Raw genomic sequence first — 25,937 nt, forward strand, 5'->3', positions numbered from 1 at the left:
AGATGCCCTTTGAATTTCTTTCCCAGTACTGGTGCTATTTTTATGCTGAGCCTCTTACACTAGCCATTACTTACCTACCTACAGTATTCTTCCCTAACATCCATGGTCACACAGTTTCTCTCTGTGTAGAACCAAACAGCTTTTATAAACAGACTCTTTGGCTTCAGTCTCATTAGAACCTACGATGTGTTAACTTACAAGCTAATCAGACCACACCAGATATGTCAAAATCCGAAACCTTGGTTAAGGGTTTAGTCATTCATCATTGTCTCGCAAACACACTCATGTACACACTCTCATCAATATACATGCTCGTTAGCCAAGATCTTAACTTCAGGGACCAGAGCAAGTACCAGAAGGGAACGAGGTCATTTGCTGTTAGGCAGGTGGCCTCCCCATGAGAATGCAAGGGTACATCATGAATCATACCTCAGTGGATGACCCAGGGACTTCTGACTCATGTCCACATCTGCAATTGCTCTGCCTTGACCTCAGGAAGATGTTCTGGATTAGCTTCATAAGACCTTCCTCTGGTAGAGTTGTCTGACTTTCACCTAAGGGCCAGTGAGCAAGCTAGTGAACACCAGTGGCTTAGGACCCACCCCACTGCCACCCTCCATTGCCCAGGTGGACACAGAGCTTTGGCTTCTGTCCGTTGCATTGTTCTAACTAGATGAGTTGCTATAGATCAGCTTGGGATGGGTTATGTTCCCAGCCATATTGTTTTTAAAAAATAACTGCCTTCTTCCCCAGACAAACAGCTGTCATAAATGAAAGGTAATCTGGCAGGGGCTTAAAAGCCACTAGACTCTTGATTTTCAAGATATTTTGCAAAAACAGTAATAAAAATGGTATTCATCAAGTCCTCATTCCTTGTGAAATAGTTTAGTATCCTACATGATTAAAACACAGGCTCTCTCCAGAGGAAGTTTGCTCATCATGCCTCTTAAGAGAGCTTGGAGTGATAATCATAAAGTGGTTGTGATGATTCAAGGGGTTAATATAAGCAAAGCCCTTGGACCAGTTTTGGTCATATTGTGAGCCTGCAGTAAGCATCAACTTTTATTCTTACCAGGCAGCACTGGCTGGCCCTTCCCAAACAAGTTCATGTGATCTTTAGAACACACCTATGAGGTAGGCGTATCTCCAGTTCGCAGATAGGGAAAGAGAGGCCACACAGTTAGGAAACAGCAGAGTGGGGATGGCATTCAAACACTACCCTGTACCATCTTTCCAAAGATGATAATTCAACTCTGAAAGTGGATCAGATGTTTCAGGGTAAAAATGAGTGTTTGAGAACCTTTTGGTTTTGTTTTTCCAGAGAGTATCAGGGTACCAGTCAAGGGGGATGCAACAGGAAACATGACTGTGAATCAGCTGCCTGATAAAAGAGCCAGGATGGAGCCCACGTCATTGCAGGACTCAACGATATCACTGAAAACATCAGTGCTTATTCCAGTATAGATTTCCCTTTAAGACATGAAAGGAGAGTTCAAAGAGAATGGGCTAGATTGCTCGGAAAGTCACATTATTAAAATGTGTTTGTTTTTATTAGCTTTTTTGCTTCACTGAGAGTTATACTCTTATGAACATTATATAAAAAATTCACCTTTCACTAATTTCTCCTAGTTTACCATCTGATTTCGGGTGCACAGGATTATGTTCAAAACACACAGTAGTAAAGTTATATTTCTTGCAGCATTTGGGACTTCTAAATTTGAATTAATTCAATTCAGTAGGCACTTATTGAGTCCCTTTCATGAGGAAATACTGTTCCAGAGACCTAATGAATAAGACATGGCCCCTGACCTCCGGGAACTTACTGTCTCTAGAGCTGTGCTAACCAATGCAGTAACCGCATGTCGCTATTTAAATTTAAATAAATTAAAGTGAAAAAATCAGTGCCTCAGATGCACTAGCTACATTTCAAGTACGCAATAGCCATATGTGGTTACTGGCTACCATGTTGGATAGGGCAGAAATAGAACGTTTCCATCATTGTAGACAGTTCTACTGGACAGTGCTGACCTACTGGACAGGGGCAAGAGACCTTGTTTAGGAATTCTGTTGCTCCCACTTTGTAGTTGGAGTATGGCTTACTCTTAGAGCAATGTGAAGGAACAGCAGTACCCTTCAGGCCTGACACTTGAAAACATGGATTCATATTCTGCTTCTGACCTATATTGACCTGGAGCAAGGCCCTAGGATGCCAGTTTCCTCATCAGTAATCAAGCACATCAGACTGTAAGACCTCTCTATGACTCCGTCTGTCCAAGGGCCCTGTGATGCTATGAGGGAATTGGTAGAATACTCTGTGTGTGTGTGTGTGTGTGTGTGTGTGTGTGTGTGTGTGTGTGTGTGTGTGTGTGTGTCACAGCTAAAAGAAACTGCAGAGAATTTCCATCTCCCCAAGAACTTTCATGATTATTTTAGAAATTTAATTTCAGGTTCACTCTATTTGTCAATACTAAAACTCTATATATGCGGTCCTAAACTCGACAAACTGATTTAAAAGAAGAGAGAGATAATTTTAAAATAGAGAGAGAGAGAAGTAATAGTTGTGCTCTCTTACTTTGCAAGACAGTCATGAGCACATGGAGAGCCTGTGGATCAGGCTTTACCTGTGGCTCCTGGTGTGGGAGGAAGTCTGGGCCTGGAGTTGAAAAATGGGGAGAGAATGCAGGCTCTGCCACCGTCTAGCTGCGTGACCTCTGGTAGGTCTCTTCAATAAAATGAGGATTCCAGGTAACTCACAGGCTCTGTGGGAGAGTTAATATGTTCCTTTAAGCCTGTGTTACATCAGCAGCCTTCTAACCAGGCTTCGTGCTCCCCCTTCCCACCACCAGTGATCTTTCAGAAACACGGTCTGATCTCATATGTCATGCCTCTGCTTAAAACCCTGCAGTGGTTTCTTGGGGCTTTTTAGGGTTTGCCAGGAAACTCCTGATTTTAGCATAGAAAGCCCTGCATCCCATGAAACCTCTCAGTTGGCTGGTCACCCTGCAAACCCAGCAGGGCAACTGACCTGGTCCCCACCTTCCTTCTTAGTACACATCTCTTACCTCTCACCTCTGCTCACCTACGTTCTTCTCTGTACATTGGCACAAGCTGGGGAGTGTTTGACAAAATGCTGATGCCTTGGCCCTGCCTCTTGAGAATCTGATTTCATTGTTTGGGGTGGGACTTGAGTACAGTTGTCCTTTTAAAACTCCGTGATGGTTCTAAAGCACAGCCAAGGAAGGGAACCACTCTTCTATTCTTGCAGGTCTCCAGAAACCCTGCGAGCTATTCCCTGTGCCTGAGCTGACCTTTCCCTTGCTTTCTTCCCTTGGCTAATTCCTGCTTATTCTCATCCTGCTCAGGAGTCTCTTCCTCCAGGCAGCCCTCTGGGACACCCCCCCACCCCTCCACTGGGCTGCTAGACTACCCTAGGCTTGCTTTCACCAGAACCTGATCATTCTGCATTCTGATTGTTGGCTTACTCCAACCCTCTCCCTCATTAGGTCTGGAGTTTCTTTTAGTAAGAGATTTTATCTTTCCTCCTTGTATCCCCTGGAGCCAAGCAGGCTCTGGCACATTGCAGGCTCTCAGTAAGTATTCCATGAACAGATTAATCAAGACAAGGCCAGCTGACCTCTTGTGAGTTACATTCTAAGAAAGAAACATCGCACAATAACCCCAGTGTGTTATAGAAACAGGAGGTTAAGGATAAAACACATCCAAGTACAAATACAACGCTTTAACAAATCTGTAAAAGTGGACAATTCCCAATATTCAAATTAAAAGAAATTCTTAGTTTTGCTCTTTTCTGGGTAATAATTTTTTTCTCTTCTGGGGGAGAAAAAAAAAGACATGTTAGGAAATTCCTCCTCCATCCTCATTACCTGTCATAAAATTGTAACTGGGAATGATTTCCCTGATGAAATCACTTTGGCTTTCTGTTATTTTCTTTCTTCCTCCTTGTTCTTGCCTCAGCTGGCCATCCCTGTGTGTTTGCAGAGAGGCAGGAAGGTTTACCGCTGGGACTGTTTCTCTCTCTCTTTAAAACTCTTTTATAAGCAGCCTTTCTGATCTTCAAAGCAGCTTGTATCTGATGTGACCCCACTCCCTTGACTCCCCATGCTGGGGAGTGAGAGCGGGGAGTATTTTTGTCATTTTGACGACTTGCATACTTCGACAGCCCGATAGTGCGGTCCTCACTAAATCTGCAGGGATGAGAGCAAGTCAGCGTTCCTAAGCCCCCCTTTCACCCCCAAATCTAGACACACTGAAAACTTGACACCAGACCCCGGAGTTAAGCAAACAGTAAGTTTATAGGTCTCCTTGCTTTTGACTCCATCCCCTGGGGCAGCATCCCTGATCCTCTGCCCTTTTTTTTTGCAGTTGAGTCTTTGCAGGTGGTGCTCCTCAAACTCTCTCAACCTTTGTGATTATCCAACAGTGCTTGATCCTGGATAAGTTTGAAAGCTACGATGATGAATTTCAACTCACCCAACGAGCCCTGTCTCTGCTGGAGGAAAACAGGTTCTGGGCTGGTGTGGTATTTCCTGACATGTATCCCTGGACCAGCTCCCTACCACCCCATGTGAAGTACAAGATCCGAATGGACATAGATGTGGTGGAGAAAACCAATAAGATCAAAGACAGGTGATGTTTCAGGAGATCTCAGAAGGACCTGGGCATCCCCAGTGGTGTATGAGGCAAGGAAAGGGGGCTCCTATGGGCTCAGGCCACCCGTCTCCTTCAGGGGCAGAAAGGTTACTCAGAAAGGCACAGAAGCACTTTGGTATCAAAGAACTAAGCTAGACAGTAGATCCTGCTAGTTGGTGGGACCAGGAGAGTTCAGCTACCCTGTCTTTACCCCCTCAACTCAGAGCTTGTCCCTGGCTGGCCTTTGTGCAATTTGGAGATGAAAACCTCTAGGTACTGAGTTATCTTCACATAGAAATTCTGCAAATGAGGTTTCACCAAAGTCCCTGGGAAATTACATTTGGTACAGAGTAGGGGATTGAGACTGGACTCAGCCTGTAAATCAATTAAATTAAGTTAAATCAGAGGAAGTGAGATATTTTGTAAAGCTCAAATTAGAGTACTTGAATGAAAGCAATTACAAATCGTGCTGTGGCTAATGTTCATAATTGGGATTTAACCTGTGAACTGGAAAATAGAATCAGATAGTGTGGAAAAGTTCAGGGGAAAGTTTCAGGAGAGTGAATACGGAGTCCCCTCGTGCTTATGACCAATGAGTGAGCTGTCCATTCCCATTCCCATCCTTTGTCCCTCTCTCCGGTTTCTTCTTAGATACTGGGATTCTGGCCCCAGAGCTGATCCTGTGGAAGACTTCCGATACATCTGGGGCGGGTTTGCCTATCTGCAGGACATGGTTGAACAGGGGATCACAAGGAGTCAGGCCCAGGCTGAGGTTCCAGTTGGAATCTACCTCCAGCAGATGCCTTACCCCTGCTTCGTGGATGACTCGTGAGTCTGAGGTCCCAGTCCCGCTCCAGGACAAGCTGATTAGGTTGCTGGGGTGGGATGAGGTGGAGGTGCTCCCCAGGCTTCAGTCTCTTTGGAGGAAAAAAACCCGGGGCGTGGGGCCCGGCTCAGGGAGAAGGGAGCTCTGATTGAGAAGCCTGCTTCTCCTTGACTCCAGGCAGGGTCACATGAACAAGTGGGAGAAAGGAGCTGGTGTTGTGGGAGGAAAAGGGAAGGTGAAAATTAAAGCAGGGAAAGTGAGGTTGGGGGAGGGGACAAAGGCTTTTAAAATTTCCACTACGTAGTATGTTTGGTATGTGGAAGGGTTCAGGTCAGAGTGTTTGCCCTGTGACTGCCAAAACAGCAAACTAGGACTCTGCATCACAAGTAGGTCCGGTTCCTAGGAGCCTTGGAATAATGCAGCTCCTTCCCTAATTAACATTCTCATGATGTATGCTTAATGAGAAGGTAGAGGGATGTGTTGGATGAACTTGGGCCCTCCCTGCCTGCCCACCCCCATCCCCAGGCCTGTACATTTGCTGGCCAGTAGCAAACTAAGCAAGTAGCCCACTGTTTTCTGAACATGCATTTGGGGGGTGGTAGAGGGAGGGACAAAGAGGGAGAAGGGGCTGGGAGGGCTCATTTACTATGGTGGATGGGGGCAGAAATGCTCCCAAGGACAGCAGCAGAGATCTGCAGTTGGCTTAGGGATTCAACTCCTAGAAGAAAACTGGGAAGTTCACCATAGTGTACGTGTGGGTTTGTGGGGATCAGGGAGGAGATAAACATGCACAGCCTGTAAAAGGAAGAGTCAAATTGCCAGCTGGCAAGGTAGTAAAATAAGGCCCAGTATGGGTGTAACACCTCAGTCCAATCAGTTCTCCTTCAGCTCTACAGAAGACTAAGAGAGATAACAGGGGCTGTTCTGCAGTCAGTTTAAGTTTGGACAATAGGCAGAAATGGAAAATGGAGCCGGGGCAAAAGCCCAGCTCTACTTCTAAGATCAGAACAGGAGTAACCGGCAAGGAAGTGGGGGTAAACAGTGAGGAGGCGGTAGGAATTCTGGCCATTCAATGTGGGAGAGCCCTCTGGTGGCAGGTCCCAGAAGGGCAGGCGTTATGAATTTATGGTTCTCTCCCTAGGGCCATCTTGAGTGAAACCCTCCCACGCTGGAATTGGGCCCTTCCTGTGACACCCAGCAGTTTTCAAGAAATAATAATCTCAAGGGCTTTTACTAGCACATCAAGCACAGGGAAAACATATGTAAAGTTGGCAGTAGAGTAATTCCAGAATATCAGCTCTGCCCTGCTTGCTGGAATGAATACCCATGGATGTACTCCACCAGTACGTGGCTGGTGGAGTCAGTGACTATTGAATCACTGATTGATTTGTTGCTGGGTCAGTTGCCTTCTGAAAGGGCCATACTGATTAGTTACTTTGTGCCTCTTCCTGTGTAACTGGGGTTTGATCCTCCTGGGTAGACAGTGCTTCACTGGCCAGTAGCAAGCTAAGCAAGTAGCCCACTGGGGAGCCCAGTTATTGATCTCACCACCACCAGTTCCCTTTGTCCACCTTCTTGGACTTCAGTGTCAGTTAGCATGTATCTACCTATTCCAGTCACATCCCACATCATCAAGTCTGCAATCCTTTCCTGGGAGACCTTACAAGAAGCTCTACACTGTGTAACATACGTAGTATGGTTTTATTTACACATTTCACTTACAGAGCACTCATCTGGACTAAACGAAAAGCTGCCTGAGATCTTACAAAGAACATCTATACTGTGTAACATACGCAGTACAATTTTATTTACACATTTTACTCACAGAGTTTTCATCTGGGCTAACCAAAAGGCTACAGTCTTGCTCTAAAGAAAAAGTAATCCTTTGGGGCAAAGTGCAATGTATTAAAAGAGTCAAGTCCATTGAGTGCCCGGTGGAGATTTTTTCTGCCTTTCCCTCCACCTGGGCTTTGTTCTCAACGTATTCATTCAACAAACATTTACTCCACCTCCACCAGGTGCAAGGCAATCTACTATTCTGCTTCTCTCCTCTTGCTTTAGTTTTATGATCATCCTGAACCGCTGTTTCCCTATCTTCATGGTGCTGGCCTGGATCTACTCTGTCTCCATGACTGTAAAGAGCATCGTCTTGGAGAAGGAGTTGAGACTGAAGGAGACCTTGAAAAATCAGGGTGTCTCCAACACAGTGATTTGGTGTACCTGGTTCCTGGACAGCTTCTCTATCATGTCGATGAGCATCTGTCTCCTGACGATATTCATCATGGTAAGCCAGATGGAGAAGGTTCAGAAAACCTTGAATAATTTTATTCCTCCCACTCTTCTTCCTGTTAATGAACTTGTGCTTAGATTAGTCATCTGGCCACCAAAGATAGCATGACATGTAGCTGTCTGGCCGTTTCAGCCAGGGTGGAAGACACTCAGAGAGACAGAGTCTTCCCCAAAGAGCCACTGCATCACAGCATCTTCCCTGCTCCCACTTCCTGCCTGGGGAACCACAATCTACATAGATTATCCAACCCCATTACGTGGACTATCTGGAAAAGCTGCTGTTAGCAGAGCCCAGCACAGGGAGACTGTATGTGCAAAGCGTTCTCTCTTTTCAAATACAGAAGAAATGAATCCAAGGAGTGTTTTCTTGGGATTACTTTCCCAACCACCAGCTGGGGTGGGAATGTGGAGAGCCTTTTCAGTGTATTAGGAGAGGAGATCTGGCATGTTTATTAATTACCATCATGGTCACACCATTCATGGCTTGACCAAAGAACATTCTGCTGCCTACAGAATCTCTAAGACCTCTCTGTTTTAAAGGGTGGAATTTGGAGTCCATCCTTTCTCAGTGACAGGAATGTTATAGGCGCAGATAGGATGCATAGGTCCATCCTCTGCAAACTTGCAGCTCCCTTGCAAGTTAGACTTGTAAATAAAACATTATTTCATAACACACTGCTGTGCTTCATGTTTAACTCCTCCACAGTAGATGATCTTTTGTACTTGTTGAATGATGGGACATAAATTTAGGTAACTTTTTATATTTATTTGATGGGATTTAGTATAAGCCTTAGACTTCAAGCTTTGCAATCTTCTGATACAGTGTCATCAAGCTTGTTCTGCCTCTTTACCATGATGATATTAAGAGTTCCTTGCACTAAGCAATATATGTGCTGATGCACAGATTCTGGCTGTGTCCCTTGTTATGCTGGATGATACCTGGTGCCTACCTGATCCAAGAATGTTCCATCACACATCCTGTCCAACCAACACATATCCAGTTAAACCAAATCCTGCCCCTTCTCTTTGCAGTAAAATGTACTAAGTCTGAATGGTTTTAGTTTAAGTGTTGCACTGAGATTCAGTGAGCTGTGGCCTTAGCTAACCCCTGTGCTAGAGCCCTATCAAAACCAATGCTGATGTAGAGGTCAGCCTGCTCAATCTGACCAGACCCAAATGTAGCTTTAAATACACAAAGGGTCCCAGAGTTCCAGAGATGAGGGGAGGAGCTGAGAAACTTATCTTCCTCTAGGGGTCCCTTGTTCCTTCCCATCCTTCAGTCTACTCCTTTCCCCACTACTAAGACATTTTGTGTCCTCAGAATTAAAGGAGTCAAAATGCATGAACAACTGACTTATGCAAAACTCATAAACATGCACAACATCTTGCAATGGCCCTGAGATTTGTTGCTAATAAGTGGCATTCAGATTTGCCTTCCTAAGAATGGACATTAGGACTTCAAAGCTTTTAGGACGTGAGGTAAAGAATGTTTACTAAGAGTTTCTTGCACAAAGGGGTTTCTCCTTGTGGGAACCAGGACATTGTTCCAGTTTCCAGTGATGGCGGAAACAGAGCTTTCCACAACAAAATAGGATTTTCCTTTGAATGACGCTCTCATCTTTCCCCTGTCGTTCCTTCCCACCTCAACTATGCAGGAAAGAAGCTGGAAGCTGGGACAATGGAAAGGTTCCATTGTTACTCAAGCTGTTAAGAACAAAAAAGAAAAGTGGTCATTAGAAGAAGACAAGGCCAGTGAAATTGTTGGGTCAGCCAAATGACTTTCATATCTGCTTGAAGTCAATGAGAAATTATATAGCCTAGAAGTTTGTAGGACTTTGCTTTGAGCTGAGATAAGAAATTAATTTCATTCTTCTGAGAATAACAATAACCATCTTAAAGTTCTTCCAGCCAAAAGCCACATGTTCAGTCAAGGTCTTGCTTTTATTGAGTTGCATGTGATTAAGGATGAGGAGTGAGCTTCCCAGGGTAATGTGGAGAGCGCTTTCACACAAAATCAGGAACCCTGAGTCTTAACCTTGACTTTTATTTAGATTTCCTCAATGTTTGCTTCTAGTTAAGCATGGCTCTCTTCCACCTCCTTTGCCGTTTGTTTTATTCCATTTTTCAATCTGTTCTGTCAGTGCCTGGCAGGCATGAAAGCATGAATGAAGAAGAAACAGTAGCAGCAGGAGATAAGTGGCACAATTTTTCTACTCAAATCTTACATGCCCATTATATATATTGCTACTTGGTCTCTCTTTTTTACTGAGAGAAACCCAGTGCTTCGGGTCACCACTACCAATTAATCAGAACCAATTCAAGAGGTGAACCGGTTTGTACCTTTATGTTCCCAAGAAAAGAACAGGATGATCTATATGAATTTGGAGTTATGTGCAAAGGGTAAAAATCCTCATAGGAGGATACCTCATAGGTAAAAATCCTATAGGAGGCCTATAGCAAAAGAGAACCAAGAAGGCCTAATAAATTTGAACATCTCAATTTATCCTCTAATGTAACTGGACAGCAGCTCACTTATTAAAAATACCTAGTTTGGTCCTATTTTCTACATAGCCAAAGTGATTGACCCACTAGTTAACATGAAAGATACTGAATATTGCCCACAGGTTCTATGAAATGTATTTGTATGATATTATGGGTCTGGAGGATTAATCCACTTCCAAGTGATGTGGATTAACTACTGATATTTTTAACCTATATCAGAATATAAGTGTTGGGTTGGCCAAAAATTTCGTTTGGGTTTTTCCGTAAGATGTTTTGGAAAAACCCGAACGAAATTTTTGGCCAACCCAATATAAATGATTAAGTTAGCAGGCCAGGCCCCAGGCAAAATGTTAAGGCTTGTTGGATGGTCTCCCACCTCCCTCTTTTGTTCCTCATCTACTCAGTATATCTCAGGAGCTACTGATGCTCCAGGACCCCCTCTGCAGATCTTCCTCCCCTGCTCTAGGCTTATTTCTCTACACTGTCCCCTTCCCAAGGATTTCCTTAGTGAACACATAATAATTACTCAGTACTGATAGGTAGCTTAATATGTTACCCTCCTGGGGAAAAATGACATAATTAGAACTAAAGGAACTCAACACATTGAGTCTTAAATGTGGAAATTTGGACACCAGCAGCAGGCTGATGGGAGAGATCCCTCTGGGGCAGAGGGCTTCTGAAAGCCCCAGAATCACAGCACAGAGGTCACTCCTGAGAGGGCTGGTGCCCCTGGATGTGGGTGGAAGTTACTGACTCAAGTGGTCTCTTTCGTTTCAGCATGGAAGGATCCTGCATTATAGCAATCCATTCATCCTCTTCCTATTCCTGTTGGCTTTCTCCACTGCTACAATCATGCAGTGCTTCCTGCTCAGCACCTTCTTCTCCAGGGCCAGCCTGGCAGCAGCCTGTAGTGGTGTCATCTACTTCACCCTCTACCTGCCACACATTCTCTGCTTTGCTTGGCAGGACCGGATGACGGCCGACCTGAAGCTGGCTGTGGTAAGGGACCCTGGGCTTACACCTAGAATATGATGCATTCCAGCTGAGGGGTATGTAGCGGTCTGAGAGGACCGGCTCGCCCTTTGAGGGGATCCACTTTGCCTTTTGGCACAAAGGAGCACAAGGTTTGAAGGCACAGGTACAGAAGAGGGAGCATTCTTCACCCTGAGCAACCTAAGAGTTCCTCCTCGCCAAATCTGCTTGATTAGTCTGCCCTGGGGAGTAACTGAAAACCAGTTCAGCTCATGGGTCCCTTGGTGTATCCATAAGAGGAGGACAACTGGGCCCATTTCACTCAGGTTTTTTTTCCTAACATTTGAGAAGATTCATAAGGGAGAGAGCTTGCCCCCTAACTATTCTGTCCAGAAAGATGTTTCCGTAAATTAAAAGTTTTTGTTCGTCTCCAAAAGAACTTGAATCGGAGCAGCTCTACAGTGTCTTTGTCATGTTCTACCAGTGCACTCAGAGAGGGGTGCCGAAATGAGCCAGTCAGGCCCTCTTGCCAAGAGAGGTCTCTGGAAATTGACTCTGGATTGCCTGAGAGACCGCTTCACAATGCCCAAACAACACTGTCTTTTTCTCTAATTGTTTTCAAATGATCTATTTACACCCTCTCATTAACCAGGCTGAATAGCTTCTAAGCCCTATAGGGTGAAAGTTTCCTTGTCCTCCAGAATCTCCCTATCCGTACTTCTTTGTACAATGCAGTTGAGAAAGGACTACCACCGGCTTCTCATTGGGGAAAATCTAAGTCAAACTTGTTCTCACGACTCAAGCTTATGTGGCTCTAGTGTTGCCAGGGCATCTGCCTTTTATTTCTCATGTTAAATAAGAATTAATTGCTGTCATTTATGGCACCCAATTTTCCAACATGATCACAAAGGGCAAGAAATCCTTATGATTCAGCCTGTAGGCAGAGCTGGGCTATCTTGGTATACTGCATAGACAGTTGGTACTTTGAAGCCACAACTAGTTTCTTGTGTGTGGGTCTGCCAGGAAGCTATAGTTCTGGAAGCTCTGTGGACCAGGGCTGGGCTGAGATTTTTTTTAATGGTTTTTTAATGGTTAATGGTTTAACATATAGCTAGAGAATCCCTTCCTTCTTCAGAGAGACACTCTGAACACCACCATGGGTCCTTCAAACTAGAGGTAGGTCACCCAGCTGAGCAAGTGGGAATAACTCATCCCTCTGCATGTGCTTATGTGCTTTCTGCCATGCCATGGACCACCTGTGGGGATGTGGCTGGGGAACTTCCTCTTCAGACTTCCTTCTGTATGCCACCTGTGCAGTTACTTGGGCTCTCCAAGGAGAACCTAAGAAAATGATTGTCCCCAGTCTGGAGATGGGAAAAGGTGACAGTCAATGTAACCTGAGGGCTTTTTGGCTGACAGAGTTCAGGAGGTCATGAGACCATCCCCTGCCTAGCCCTCTAGCTTTCCCTAGAACACTGATGACTTTATGGACACTTCTAATGGGATTCTCACAAAGCAGCTCAAGTAAGCTGCTTTGTTCTACCAAAAACTGTAAGATCTTAAGAAAGAGGTAGGAAGAAGGGGGGAAAGTTAGGAAGATAAACATGAAGACCTTTGGTCCTTTGCTGTGTTATGCTATGTGGTTTTGTCTTCTCCTGTACACTACTGTGTTCCATTGGACAGGTGAGAGGTGGCCCAGTGAGTATTGGGTGGGGGTCCCTGAGGCCTGAAAGGTATTCCCAGAATTATATTCCTGTAGGAAGACTGCCTTACCCACTCCCTGGGGTGGTCTTACACCTGGATACAACATGGATCCTCTTTTGGCCCTCCTTCCTACCTTGTAGGTTCTGTTGGGTTGGGTAAAAGACCCTCTGCTCATCTTTCATGCCCTTTTTACCCCACTGCAGAGCCTGCTGTCTCCTGTGGCATTTGGGTTTGGTACTGAGTACCTGGCTCGCTTTGAAGAGCAAGGCCTGGGGCTACAGTGGAACAATATTGGGAATAGTCCCATGGAAGGGGATGAATTCAGTTTTCTGATGTCCATGAAGATGATGCTTATTGATGCTGTTCTGTATGGCTTGCTTGCCTGGTATCTTGACCAGGTGTTTCCAGGTAAGTGTCCCCCTCCACAGGGTAAAGGTAATTAGGTTCTTCAGATCCCCAGCCTCCCCTTTTCATCTAGTTTAAATCTTATTCCAGTATCCCATGCTTTTGGATTGGAAGAATTAATATTGCTAAAATGGCCATACTTCCCAAAGCAATATACAGATTAAATGTGATCCCTATCAAATTACCCATGATATTTTTCACAGAACTAGAACAAATAATCCTAAAATTTATAAGGAACCATAAAAGACTCAGAATTGCCAAAGCAATCCTGAGGAAAAAGAACAAAGCTGGAAGCATAACCCTCCCAGACTTCAGACAATACCACAAAGCTACAGTAATCAAAACAGCATGGTACTGGTACAAAAACAGACATACGGATCAATGGAACAGAATAGAGAGCCCAGAAATAAAACCACATACTTACAGCCAAGTAATCTTTGACAAAGGAGGCAAGAATATACAATGGAGAAAAGACAGTCTCTTCAGCAAGTAGTTTTGGGAAAGCTGTAGAGCCACATGTAAATCAGTGGAGTTAGAACACACTCTCACACTATATACAAAAATAAACTCAAAATGACTTAAAGACTTAAATATAAGACATGATACCATAAAACTTCTAGAAAAGGATATAGGCAAAACATTCTCTGACATGATAAACCATAGCAATGTTTTCTTAGGTTAGTCTCCCAAGGCAAAAGAAATAAAAGCAAAAACAAATGGGACCTAATCAAACTTATTAGCTTTTGCACAGCAAAGGAAACCATAAACAAAACAAAAAGACAACCTACAGACTGGGAGAAGATGTTTACAAACAATGCAACTGGCAAGGGATTAACTTCCAAACCATACAAACAGGTCGTACAACTCAGTAACAAGAAACAACAACCCAATCAAAAAATGGACAGAAGACCTAAATAGACGTTTATCCAAAGAAGACATACAGATGGCTAATAGGCACATGAAAATATGCTCAACATTGCTAATTATTAGAGAAATGAAAATCAAAACTGCAATGAGGTACCAGTGAGAATGGCCATCATTAAACAGTCTATAAATAAAAATGCTGGAGAGGGTGTGGAGAAAAGAGAACCCTCCTACACTGTTGGTAGGAATGTAAATTTATATAGCCACTATGGAAAACAGTATGGAGGTTCCTTAAGAAACTAAAAATAAAGTTGCCATATAATCCAGCAATCCCATTCCTGGGCATATATCTGGAGAAAAATATACTTTGAAAAGATACATGCACCCCAATATTCAAAGTGGCACTATTTACCATAGCCAAGGCATGGAAGCAACCTACATTTCCATCAACAAATGAATGGATAAAGAAGATGTGGTACATATATACAGTGGAATAATACTCAGCCATAAAAAAGAAGAAAATAATGCCATTTGCAGTGACATGGATGGACCTAGAGATTGTCATACTGAGTGAAATAAGTCAGACAAAGACAAATATCATATGATATTGCTTATATGTGGAATCTTAAAAAAATGGTACAAATGAACTTATTTACAAAACAAAAATAGACTTACAGACATAGAAAACAAACTTATGATACCAGAAGTGATAACAGGGTGGGGTGGGGAGAGAGAAATTAGGAGTTTGAGGTTAACGTATACACAATACTATGTGTAAAATGGATAAGCAACAAAGACTTACTGTATAGCACAGGGAAGTATATTCAGTATCTTATAATAACCTATAATGGAAAAGAATCTAAAAAAGTATATATATGTGTGTGTGTGTGTGTGTGTGTGTGTATGTACACACACATATATAGCTGAATCACTTTGCTGTTCACCAGAAACTAACTCAACATTCTATATCAACTATACTTCAGTTTTCAAAAAAATCTTATTCTTTCTAAGGTCTTTCAACTTGGACTCTCAGAACCCGCATTTGAAACTTAAGTCCAGGAACTAAAAATCCATCAGTGAATGCTGTTGGCTCGACTTTAGAAACAGATTTAGAATCTGATCCCTTGTCACCAACTCTATACAGCCTTCCCAGTCCAAGCCTCCTTCTTCTGTCATCATCTCCTACCAATCTGTTTTCCACACTGTGTTCAGAGAGATCCTTTCAGAATCTAGGTCAGATGGTGTCAACCCTCTGTTCAAATTCTTCAGAAGATGGCAGTGTAGGGAGATCCTGAACTCACCTCCCCTCATAGACAAGTGAGTCTACAGCTACATATGGAACAATTTCCTCTTTAAAAAAAACCTAAAGTCTAGCTGAGTGATGGCTACACGTAGGCAAAGGAGAAGAAAAACACATCAAAGTGGGTAGGAGAGTCTAGGTCACAATCTCACCATAAGCTTGGCACAGTGACCCACAACCAGGAGGGATCTCAGAACCCAAAGCTTCTCCATGAGGAACAAAGTATTCAAACCCCACATCAGGCATCCCGACTTTTAAGACATGCACTTGAGATATGAGCCCCCAAAACATCTAATTTTGAAAACCAACAGGGCTCACATCCTGAGACCCACAAGATGGTAGCAATCTAAGAAATGCCACTTAAAGGGCATATGTGCTCAGACTCACCTGTCCAGGGCCCAGCTTAGAGGCAGCTGACTGAGTCCAGGCTTAAAGTGAAGGAGACTCACCTATTTATACTAAAGTGTTAGCCTGAGGGGCAGGCATCTAATTTAACACACACATCTGGTAGCCTGCTGGAACACTCTCTGTGGACAAAGACTGGAGGGCACCATCTCTGTGCTCTCCCTTTGCTTGCTCCAGAGCACCAGTGTCTCCTGGACAGAAGCCTTTACACATATCTCATGCCCTGATTTTTGTGGCTGCCTCTAAGGAGATACCTCTTCATCTCCTCGCTCTGAAACCTTGTGTTCCTGGTCACTTGGGACTGTAATAATTGGTGTCACCCAGAAAGGAGCTCATATCCCTATCTGGTGACCTGGTTTTTGTGACTGCTGCCAGGGGACACCTTTATATCTCCTGACTCTGGTGGCCAGTGGGGCTTATGCTAGTGGATCCCACAGGACTGTAATCAATGAAGAAAGAGTTCTTAAACAGCTGTCACCACCAGGGCACAGTAAGAGGCAACAGACTCAGGAGCTAAGTCTTTCTGTGAAGAAGGCCTATTAGCTAATCCTCATGATTGTGGCCTAAGGGATAGGTTTCTAATTAAACATGCATCTCGGGGTTAACTGTAACCCTTTCCAGTCCTCGGAGTGTGGGCACCATCTTTGTGCTCTCCCTTTGCCATGCTCCAGAGTGTCAGTGTCTCCTGGAAGGGATCTTTACATGCATGTGGCACCTGATTTTTGTAGCTGACATCCAGAGGACATCCCTTGATTGCCTGACTCTGAGGCTGGAGTAGCTTGGGTTCTTGGGTTCCATGGACTGTGGCAATCAGAAGGATGGTTCTTGGCAAGCTACCACCCACAGGGCACTGCACAGACAGTGGACTGAGGAATACACACCAATCTTTCTGTGAGGGGCTGCTTTGCTTGTCCTGGATCTTTGGACTGAGGGGAAGGCTTCAGGTTTGGCACATATTTAGTGGCCTACAGAGCAGCTCTCAAGGAACGCAGGCTGTGGATGCCATCTTGGCACTCTCACACTGCTCTACTCCAGCTCACCAGTATCTCCCAGAAAGGAGTTTATGCACTTGTCTGGAGCCTGGATTTTTGTGATTGCCACCCAGGGGACACCTCCAGATCATCTGGCTCTGGTGACCAGTGAGACATAAGTTTGTGGCCCCTTAGGACTGTATACATTTGAATACTTATAAAAGCTGCTGCCCAAGGGTCTGGCTTCCAGTCACCTGGCATCTAGGTGCTGCTGTCCTCCCCTTTGAGACACTGACAGGTCTTAGTACATCCTCAACTACCAGGAGCTATTAAAAATATAATAGATTGCTTGGACAAACACAGAGGTTTGAGGGACAACTAGAGCTGGGGTAGGGCTGAACAAAAAGTTTCATCTCCTACATCAAGCCACTCCTTCAAGACAGGGAGAAGTGATTGTTTCATTTACTGTATAGAAGCCAACACAGAGAGTCAAGCAAAATGAAGAAACAGAGGGATATGTTACAAATGAAAAAACAAGATAAAACTTAAGAAAAAAAAAAGTTAATGAAATGGAGATAAAAATTTACGTGATAGAAGTTCAAAGTAATGTTCATAAAGCTGCTCACCCAAACTGAGGAGGAATAGATGGACAAGGCAAGAACTTCAACAAAGAGATGGAAAATATAAGAAGGTACCAAATAGAAGTCACAGAGCTGAAGAATGCAATAACTAACTGAAAAATACTCTAGAGGGGCTCAACAAAAGACCAGATGAAGCAGAAGAAAGGATAAGTCAACTGAAAGACAAGGCAATGGAACTCACTCAATTGGAGTAGCAAAAAGAAAAAAGAATTTTAAAAATGTGAAGATAGCTTAAAGGACTTACAGGATAATATCAAACAGACCAACACTTACATTATAGGCCTCCCAGAAGGAGAAGAGAGAAAGGGACAGAAATCTTATTTGAAGAAATAATGGCTGAAAACTTCCCTAACTTGGGGAAGGAAATAGTCATTCAGATCCAGGAAGCCCAGAGAGTTCCAAAACAGATGAACCCAAAGAGACCCACACCAAGACACTTTATAATTAAAATGTCAAAGGCTAAAGACAAGGAGAGAATATTAAAAGGAGCAAGAGAAAATCAACTTGTCATGTACAAGGGAGCCCCTGTAAGACCATCAGCGGATTTTTCAGCACGAACTTTGCAGGCTAGAAGGGAGTAGCACAATATATTCAAAGTGCTATAAGAAAACAAAACAAAACAAAAAAACTTCCAGCCAGAAGTCCTCTCTGGCAAAGTTACTATTCAGACTTGAAGGAGAGAGAAAGCATTTTCCACAAGCAAAAGCTAAAGGAGTTCATCATCACTAAACTGGCCTTATAAGAAATGTTAAAGGGACTCCTTTAAGCTGAAAAGGAGGGATGCTAATTAGTAACATGTGAAAGAATAAATATCACTGGAAAAGTAAATATATAGTAAAGGTAGTAGATGAACTACTTATAAAACTAGTAGGAAGGTTAAAAGACAAAAGTAGTAAAAATAACTGATTACAATAATTTGTTAAGGGATACACAGAGGAAAAGATGTAAAACGTGACATCAAAAACATAAAATGTGGAGGGGAGGGTAAAAATGTTGAGCTTCAGAATGGGATCAACTTAAGTTGTTATCAACTTAAACTGTTACAGGTATAAGTTTTTACATGTAAGCTTCATGGTAACTACAAAAATCTATAATGAGTACATAAAAGAGAAAGACAAATGAATCTAACTAAGCATACCACTGAAGAAAGTTCTCAAACCACAAAGAGAATAAAAGAAGAAGAAAGGAACAGAGAGGAGCTACAAAAACAGCAAAAACAATTAACAGAATGGCAATAAGCACATTCCTACCAATAATTACTTTAAATGTAAATGACTAAATTCTTCAATCAAAAGACATAGAGTAACTGAATGGATAAAGAAAAACAACAACAAGACCCATTTATATGCTGCCTACAACAGACACAATTTAGATATAAAGACAAACAAAGACTGAAAATGAAGGGATGGGAAAAAATATTCCTTGGAAATGGAAACCCAAAGTAGCTATTCTTATATCAGACAAATAGACTTCAAAACAAAGACTGTAATAGGAGATGAAGGAAGGCATTACATCATGATAAAGGGGTCAATCCAACAAGAGGGTATAACATTTGTAAATATTTATGCACCCAACATAGAAGCACTAAATATGTAAAGCAAATATTAACAGACCTAAAAGGAGAAATAGACAGAAATATAATAGTAGTGGATTTTAATATCCCACTTACATCAATGGATAGACCATCCAGATGGAAAAGCAATAAAGAAACATTGGCCTTAAACAACATGTTAGACCAGATGGACTTAACAGATACTTACAGAACATTCCATCTAAAAGCAACAGAATAAACATTTTTCTGAAGAGTACATGGAACATTTCTGACATAGGTCATATGTTAGGCCACAAAACAAGTCTTAAGTTTAAGAGGGTTTAAATCGTATTAAGCAGCTTTTCTGATCACAGTGGTATGAAACTAGAAATTAATTATACAAAGAAAACTGGAAAATTAATGAACATATGAAGATTAAACAACATGCTAAAATAACCAATGGGTCAAAGAAGAAATCAGATTAATAAAAAAAATACCATGTGACAAATAAAAAATGGAAATGTTACATACCAAAATTTATGGAATGCAGCAAAAGCAGTTCTAAGAGGGAAGTTCATAGCAATAAGTGCCTACCTCAAGAAACAAGAAAAGTCTCAAATAGACAACCTGACTTTACACCTCAAGAAGCTAGAAAAAGAAGAAAAATAGAAGCCCAAAGTAGAAGGAAGGAAACAACAAAGCTTAGAGCAGAAATAAATGAAATGACTAAAAAGACAATAGGAAAGAGCTGGTTCTTTGAAAGGATAAAATTGACAAAACTTTAGTTAGACTCACCAAGAAAAAAAAGAAAGAAGACTCTTCCAGACACAATTTGCGAGGCCAACGTTACCCTGACAGCAAAACCAAACACCACAAGAAAAGAGAACTACAGGCCAGTATCCCTGATGAACAAAGATGGCAAAATCCTCAATAAACATTAGAAAATCAGATTCAGTAATACATTAAAAGGATCATAACACATGATCAAGTGGCATTTAATCCAGGGATACAAGAATGGTTCAATGTCCACATATCAATCAATGTGATAGACCACATTAACAAAACAAAACATAAAAATCATATGATCATCTCAATAGATGCAGAAAAAGCACTTGACAAAATTCAGCATCCATTTATGATAAAATCTGTAAGCAAAGTGGGTACATAGAGAACATATCTCAACATAATAAAGGCCATGTATGACAGCCCCACAGCTAACATCATACTCAACAGTGAAAAGCTGAAAAGCTTTTCCTCTAAGATCAAGAACAAGACAAGGATGCCCACTCGCCATTTCTATTCAGCATAGTATTGGAAGTCCTAGCCACAGCAATCAGACAAAAAAAGAAATAAAAGGCATCCAAATTGGGAAGGAAGTACAACTGTAACATTTGTAGATGACATTATTTTATATGTAGAAAACCCTAAAGACTCCATCAAAAAAACTGTTAGAACTAATTTAAAAATTCAGTAAAATTGCAGAATACAAATTCCACGCACAAAAATCTCTTGCATTTCTTCACACTAATAATGAACTATTATGAATAACAAAAGGCATTCCTATTACTCAGGAAACTCCAATGGTTTTAGGAGCTCTGTGCCAGGAAATGAGGACAAACACCAAGTATTATTTTGTATTCCACCACACACCTCAACATATCTTGTTTTGACCTTGGGCAGATGCTTCAAACTCAGTGTGCCTTAATTTCCTTATTGACAAGAATCGTAATACTACCTATCCCCTTGTGTTGTTTTGAAGATTAAATTATTTAGCACATAGAAAGCACTTACAGTTATGTCTGACACAGAAAGAGCATTCAACAAATGTTAGTGATTATCATCATTATTATTATTATCTGGTAACTGTTGAAAAGGGGTATGCTTGGGACTTCACTGGTGGCACAGTGGTTAAGAATCTGCCTGCCAAAGCAAGGGACATGGGTTTGATCCCTGGTCCGGGAATATCCCACATGCCGTGGAGCAACTAAGCCCATGCGCCACAACTACTGAGCCTGCGCTCTAGAGCCCATGCTCTGCAGCAAGAGAAGCCACTGCAACGAGAAGCTTGCGCACCGCAACAAAGAGTAGCCCCTGCTCACGGCAACTAGAGAAAGCCCGCACGCAGCAACGAGACCCAACGCAGCCAAAGATAAATAAATAAATAAATTTATATTTCAAAAAATAACAATAAAATAGAATAAGAATATGTGGAAAAAAAGGGGGGTATGCTTAGATTCTTTTTTCTTAGAAAACTAATGTCAGCCAAGATCATTAGTCTTAGTGTTGCCAGTTTCACCCCCAAAACATGACCTTTTGAATTAAAACATATTAGAAGAAGTAGTCTTGGAGGAAGCATGTGGATAGCCACGTAATGCTTATGAGCTATAAATATCTACAGTTACAATCTGAGGTTCGGGTAGATAAATTCTAGATCCTATACAACTGTGGTAAGGTGGAGCTACTTAGGCTTTTTCTCTTCATTTGCCTGTCTATTTTTAGGGGACTATGGAACCCCACTTCCTTGGTACTTCCTTCTACAAGAGTCTTATTGGCAAGGTGGTGAAGGTAAGTTATTTTTAATTTTTTAATTAAAAAAAGTAAAACAAATGTTTGAACTTAGCTCCTTTGGCTCTGCGTGGAATGTGTGTGCATTGTAGAGGTGGCTCTTACGTGAAGTGTGAGATTCCTGATTGGTTAGCTGTCTGCTGAGGGCTCTGCTCCTTGGTGTAGCATCACAGCCTCTGGGAGCCCATATTTTGTGAGTCACTGGGCCAGGGTGATGGCTGAGCATTGATAAACCCTTGAGTCCTGGTCGTGCCCAGTAGATTAAAGCACACTCTTAAAAGAAGGCCAGACCACTTCAGGGTGCAAATAAGTTTTGCAACTTCTCAGTTCAAAGCAAACAGATCCAGAGAATCATAGAGGAATCTTTACATTCATCTTCTGCTGCCTCCCCTCATCTGCTTTTTTATTCCTCTCTACTTTTTCAAATATAAATGAATTTATTTTCCCAAAGGAAGGGCCCATCTGGAGGCTGGGGCAGAGCTGTGATCTTCAAGGCAAATACTCCCAGGTTCTCTTAGTATTGGTCTTTCCTCTGGTTGGGAAAGAGGGTTAAAAGGACATTTGCCCAGAATGCATCCTAGATAAAATTTACCTTTCCTCCTGAATAGGATGGGAGGCCAAAGGAGAGTTCTAGAATTGGGGGGAAACCACAGACTCTTGTGAGGTATGAGGAGGCAGAGAAATTCCAGAGCTGAGAGCTGGGGACTCCCCTGGAGCTAGGAGTTTCTGGAAGCAAAGGAAATGCTTTCCAATCTGTTTGTTCCTCACCTGCCTGCTCTTTACTTTGTACTATTGGGCCTGGGCCAGGATTTATCCTTTAAGCACTAAGATAGATGTTTGTTTTCTCTAGGCGATTAGCCTAGGACCTTTAAAAGTTTTGGGGTGGGGGGGGTGCCTTTTTTTTAATGGTTCGAACAAACAGCACTTCAACAGCTCAGTTTGTTTGTTTTTTCCATTATGTTGGCTTGTCTGTCTTTCTTGTCTATCTATAAACTTTTAAATTTCCACTGTAATAAAATTATAACCCATCATAAATGGGAATTTTCAACACAGAAGTCTGTTCCTGGAATGTTTCTAATCTCAATGAATATCAGGACTTGTGGGCATTTTTTCCCCTCTATAATCTCAGCAGATACGCTGCCTCTAAAAAAAAAAAAGAAAAGAGAAATCTTAAGACAAATGTGCTCCTTCAAAAATGAGTCATGCTTTTGCCAACAGAAACCAAATGTTTTTCACCTGTCTCACAGGCTAGACGGAAATAGATTCCTAAATTTCTCTAAAATTAGAAAAGAGGTGAGTTTTTCCACCGAAACCCCTCCTTTCACAGATGAAGACATGGAACCCAAGAGATAGCCAGTGTCTTACCCAGTTCCCATTATTCACTTGGGACAAAATCTGGAACTGGGACATACATTTCCTGGCAAGGAACTCACTCCAGTGACTAGAAGAATATCTCCCCCTGCTATTTTATTATTACACATTAGTGCAGTATGATAGCTAGTAAAGAGATCAAAGGAACTGTGGGCAGTAGATTTAAAGTCCTTCAGAAAACAGAAGTACTGGAGGGGGTGGGTCCCTGACCACCAGGCCCATTACTTGCCACTCCACCACACAGCCTGCAAATGTACAGGCAGCGGTGTGGACAGAGAGGCCCTGGTGGGCTGCCGCATTGAAAAATCCACCCTGCTCATGTATGTGCCCTTGAGGCCAGAGCCTTTAGATGCTTGGCGACAATGGTTTCCTCCTGCCCCTGCTTTCTTCTCTGGCTGGCTTGCTTTTCTGCTTCTCTTCCGCTTTCAGGATGTCCTGATATCCTTTTAAACCAAATGCCAAGTTTACAAAAAGTGCCTCTTTAGGGGTGTGGGGGGAGGTAGGTGTATGTGTGAGTGTGAGAACGTTTGTGTGTTTACACCGCAACTCACAATTTGTGCAAGCCTGTACGTCAACCAGACTCAACTCTGGTATTAATCTCCAAATACATGAATGCCCATAAAAGTAGATTCCTCAGGTAAACGATGTCTCGGTCTGGCTGCCCATCATATCAGCTTGAATGGACTTTTACTCAAGGTTCATCATGACTTTGACATGTTTTGGATTGGAGTGAAAAATACTGTTAACGAGCTAAAGAAAATTAACCCATTTCAAAGTTAATTTTTTGTTAATTTTTTTTTTTTTAATCACAATATCTGACATTGTGGGCTCCTCCTGGCATTTTAAGAGGATGTGTGAAACTCCTGTTACAAAACTCCCTCTGGGCTCAGCGAAGGTTGCCAAATCAGCCAGCTGGGAGGCCCTTCCAGCCACTGCCGGAACTTCACAGTCCCGCAGGTCAGAGGTTGGCAAAGCCTTGCTCGGGGCTTGTCCTGGGAATGCCAGCTTGGCCTTCTGAGGGAGCTGTGTTTTCCAGCTATGGTAGGAAACTCTGCTCCGCCTTCTTTTCCCCTCCTTTCCTGCCTTTCCTGATTCTCATGTCTCACCAGGAGAGTAACAGTGGCTTCTGGTTGGTGCAGGGTGTTCAACCAGAGAAGAAAGGGCCTTGGAAAAGACGGAACCCGTAACAGAGGAAATGGAGGACCCAGAACACCCAGCAGGAATAAATGGTAAAAACCTCAATAAAGAATGCAGAACAGAGGCAAGGAAAAGGCTCAGAACACTGCACAGAGCCAGAGTAAAACACCTCGTGACTGGGGTGAAATGGAACCCAGGAAACTGACTGTCTCTGTTGACAAGGGTTAAACCTAATACCTTCTCAAGGGTCCAGCTGCACATGTGCAGAATGAATGGTCCAGCCAGACATGAACGCATATTTCCTGGAGAAAGCAAATCCAAAGTATGTGGTGTGTTTGTGCCCTTGTTAGGCAAACCCCAAGTGAATTGCACAAATGTGCTGACTTCCGAGGATTTAGCAAGAACAATAACTTGGGTCACTAGGTCTTAAAGCGGATATGAGCTATAAGGAAAGACAAAAATAAATGCTCCTGTGCACAGGGGGAAAGAGTCTAAAGGAGCTGACTACATTTCATTCGTGGTTTACAAATCTAGAAGTCCATTCATTCAAGCCATCAAAAGCCTTTCCTGACCGTGGAAGTTACCTAATAATTCCTCAACCCATGGACTAAGTTTGCAAGTGTTCCCCTGGCCTTTGCCTCCCTTACCTTCCCTCTTGAACCAGTTCTGTACTTCCCCCCGCACCATGTTCTCTATTCTTTAAGCATATGAATTTCTCTGTGGATACTAAATGCTCTTGCTATCCTCACCCTGGGTTTAGAGAGGCAGCATGGCCTCTGGACTTCACCTGATGTTGCATGAGAGGGTCCAGCCTCCATGCCTCTGGTCCATCCCAGGTGCCATTTCACAAAGCTGAGGTCAGAGACCTGTGGCTCCTGTGATTTCCAGTCAGCAGAACTTGTGGGAAGACCCTTCTCCCAGAGTGTAATTCCAAGACCAAAATCAGGGGGTTGGGGGCTGGTCCTACCTCAGTTTTAGGCGAGACCAGGAGGCACAGAGAAAAGAAGCAACGGGATTTTTTTTTTTTTGGCAGGGGAATAAGTGCTCAGAACTACAATATTAAGATGACAAATTAAGTGACGCTGTATAGAGTGAACTAAAGCAGGGAGAGACTGGAGGACAGGCAGAAGTGAACACCAAGTGGACCTCACACCGTAGGGGGGTGTGGAAGTCGAAAAGTGGAGGGACAGAGTTAGAGGGAAAGGAGTGAAGAAGAGTGGACTGTCCCGCCCTAACTGGAGAAGCTCTGGAGTTCTGAGGAGCAAGAATTCAGTTTCAGTCAGAGTTGGCTCAAAGATGTGAGCCAAGGTGACCAGGAGAACGGCAGCTCCAAGAATGAACATAGGACAGTCTGAAGGAAAATGTTGTTTGGGGAAGAAAATGAGGAGCCTGAGCTGTTACAAGAAATCCATGAGGAAATGCCCAGCAGACTATCCGAAATGAGGACCTGGGATTGAAGGCTGAGCTTAGGGCTAACTCTCCATACAGACAGTGCGTGCAGTCTGGGTTTGAATCCCAGCTCTGCCACTCATAAGCCACGTGACCTTGATTGGACTCTTGATGTCTCTTGTGTCTTAGGTGTCCTCAGTAATAGAAATGGGCACAGCAATATCTATTCCCCTAGGGCTGTAGTAAGGGTGAAATGAGGAAATCCATGTAAGGCACTTGAAATAATGCCTGGCACAGAGTAACCTTTCAATAAATGTTGGCCACTATTATTACCATTATTACTCTGTAGTCATCCTTACAAAGGTCATAGCTAAAGCCATGGGGGCAGAAGACAATAGTCTGAAGAAAGAACCTT

General features: G+C 42.9%; 1 protein-coding gene across 1 annotated transcript in view; it reads left to right on the forward strand.

Annotated features, from left to right (window-relative positions):
* ABCA4 (ATP binding cassette subfamily A member 4) overlaps positions 1–25,937 on the forward strand; it is a 111,253-nt gene that overhangs the window by 33,133 nt on the left and 52,183 nt on the right. The window contains exons 7-13 of the mRNA XM_073810836.1: positions 4,442–4,647; positions 5,302–5,478; positions 7,538–7,760; positions 11,045–11,266; positions 13,147–13,351; positions 21,560–21,625; positions 24,136–24,225. Of these exons, the coding sequence (XP_073666937.1) occupies positions 4,442–4,647; positions 5,302–5,478; positions 7,538–7,760; positions 11,045–11,266; positions 13,147–13,351; positions 21,560–21,625; positions 24,136–24,225 (1,189 nt within the window). The remainder of the gene's footprint in view (positions 1–4,441; positions 4,648–5,301; positions 5,479–7,537; positions 7,761–11,044; positions 11,267–13,146; positions 13,352–21,559; positions 21,626–24,135; positions 24,226–25,937) is intronic.

The sequence above is a fragment of the Tursiops truncatus genome, chromosome 1 (assembly GCF_011762595.2).
Source record: "Tursiops truncatus isolate mTurTru1 chromosome 1, mTurTru1.mat.Y, whole genome shotgun sequence".
Lineage (NCBI taxonomy): Eukaryota > Metazoa > Chordata > Mammalia > Artiodactyla > Delphinidae > Tursiops > Tursiops truncatus.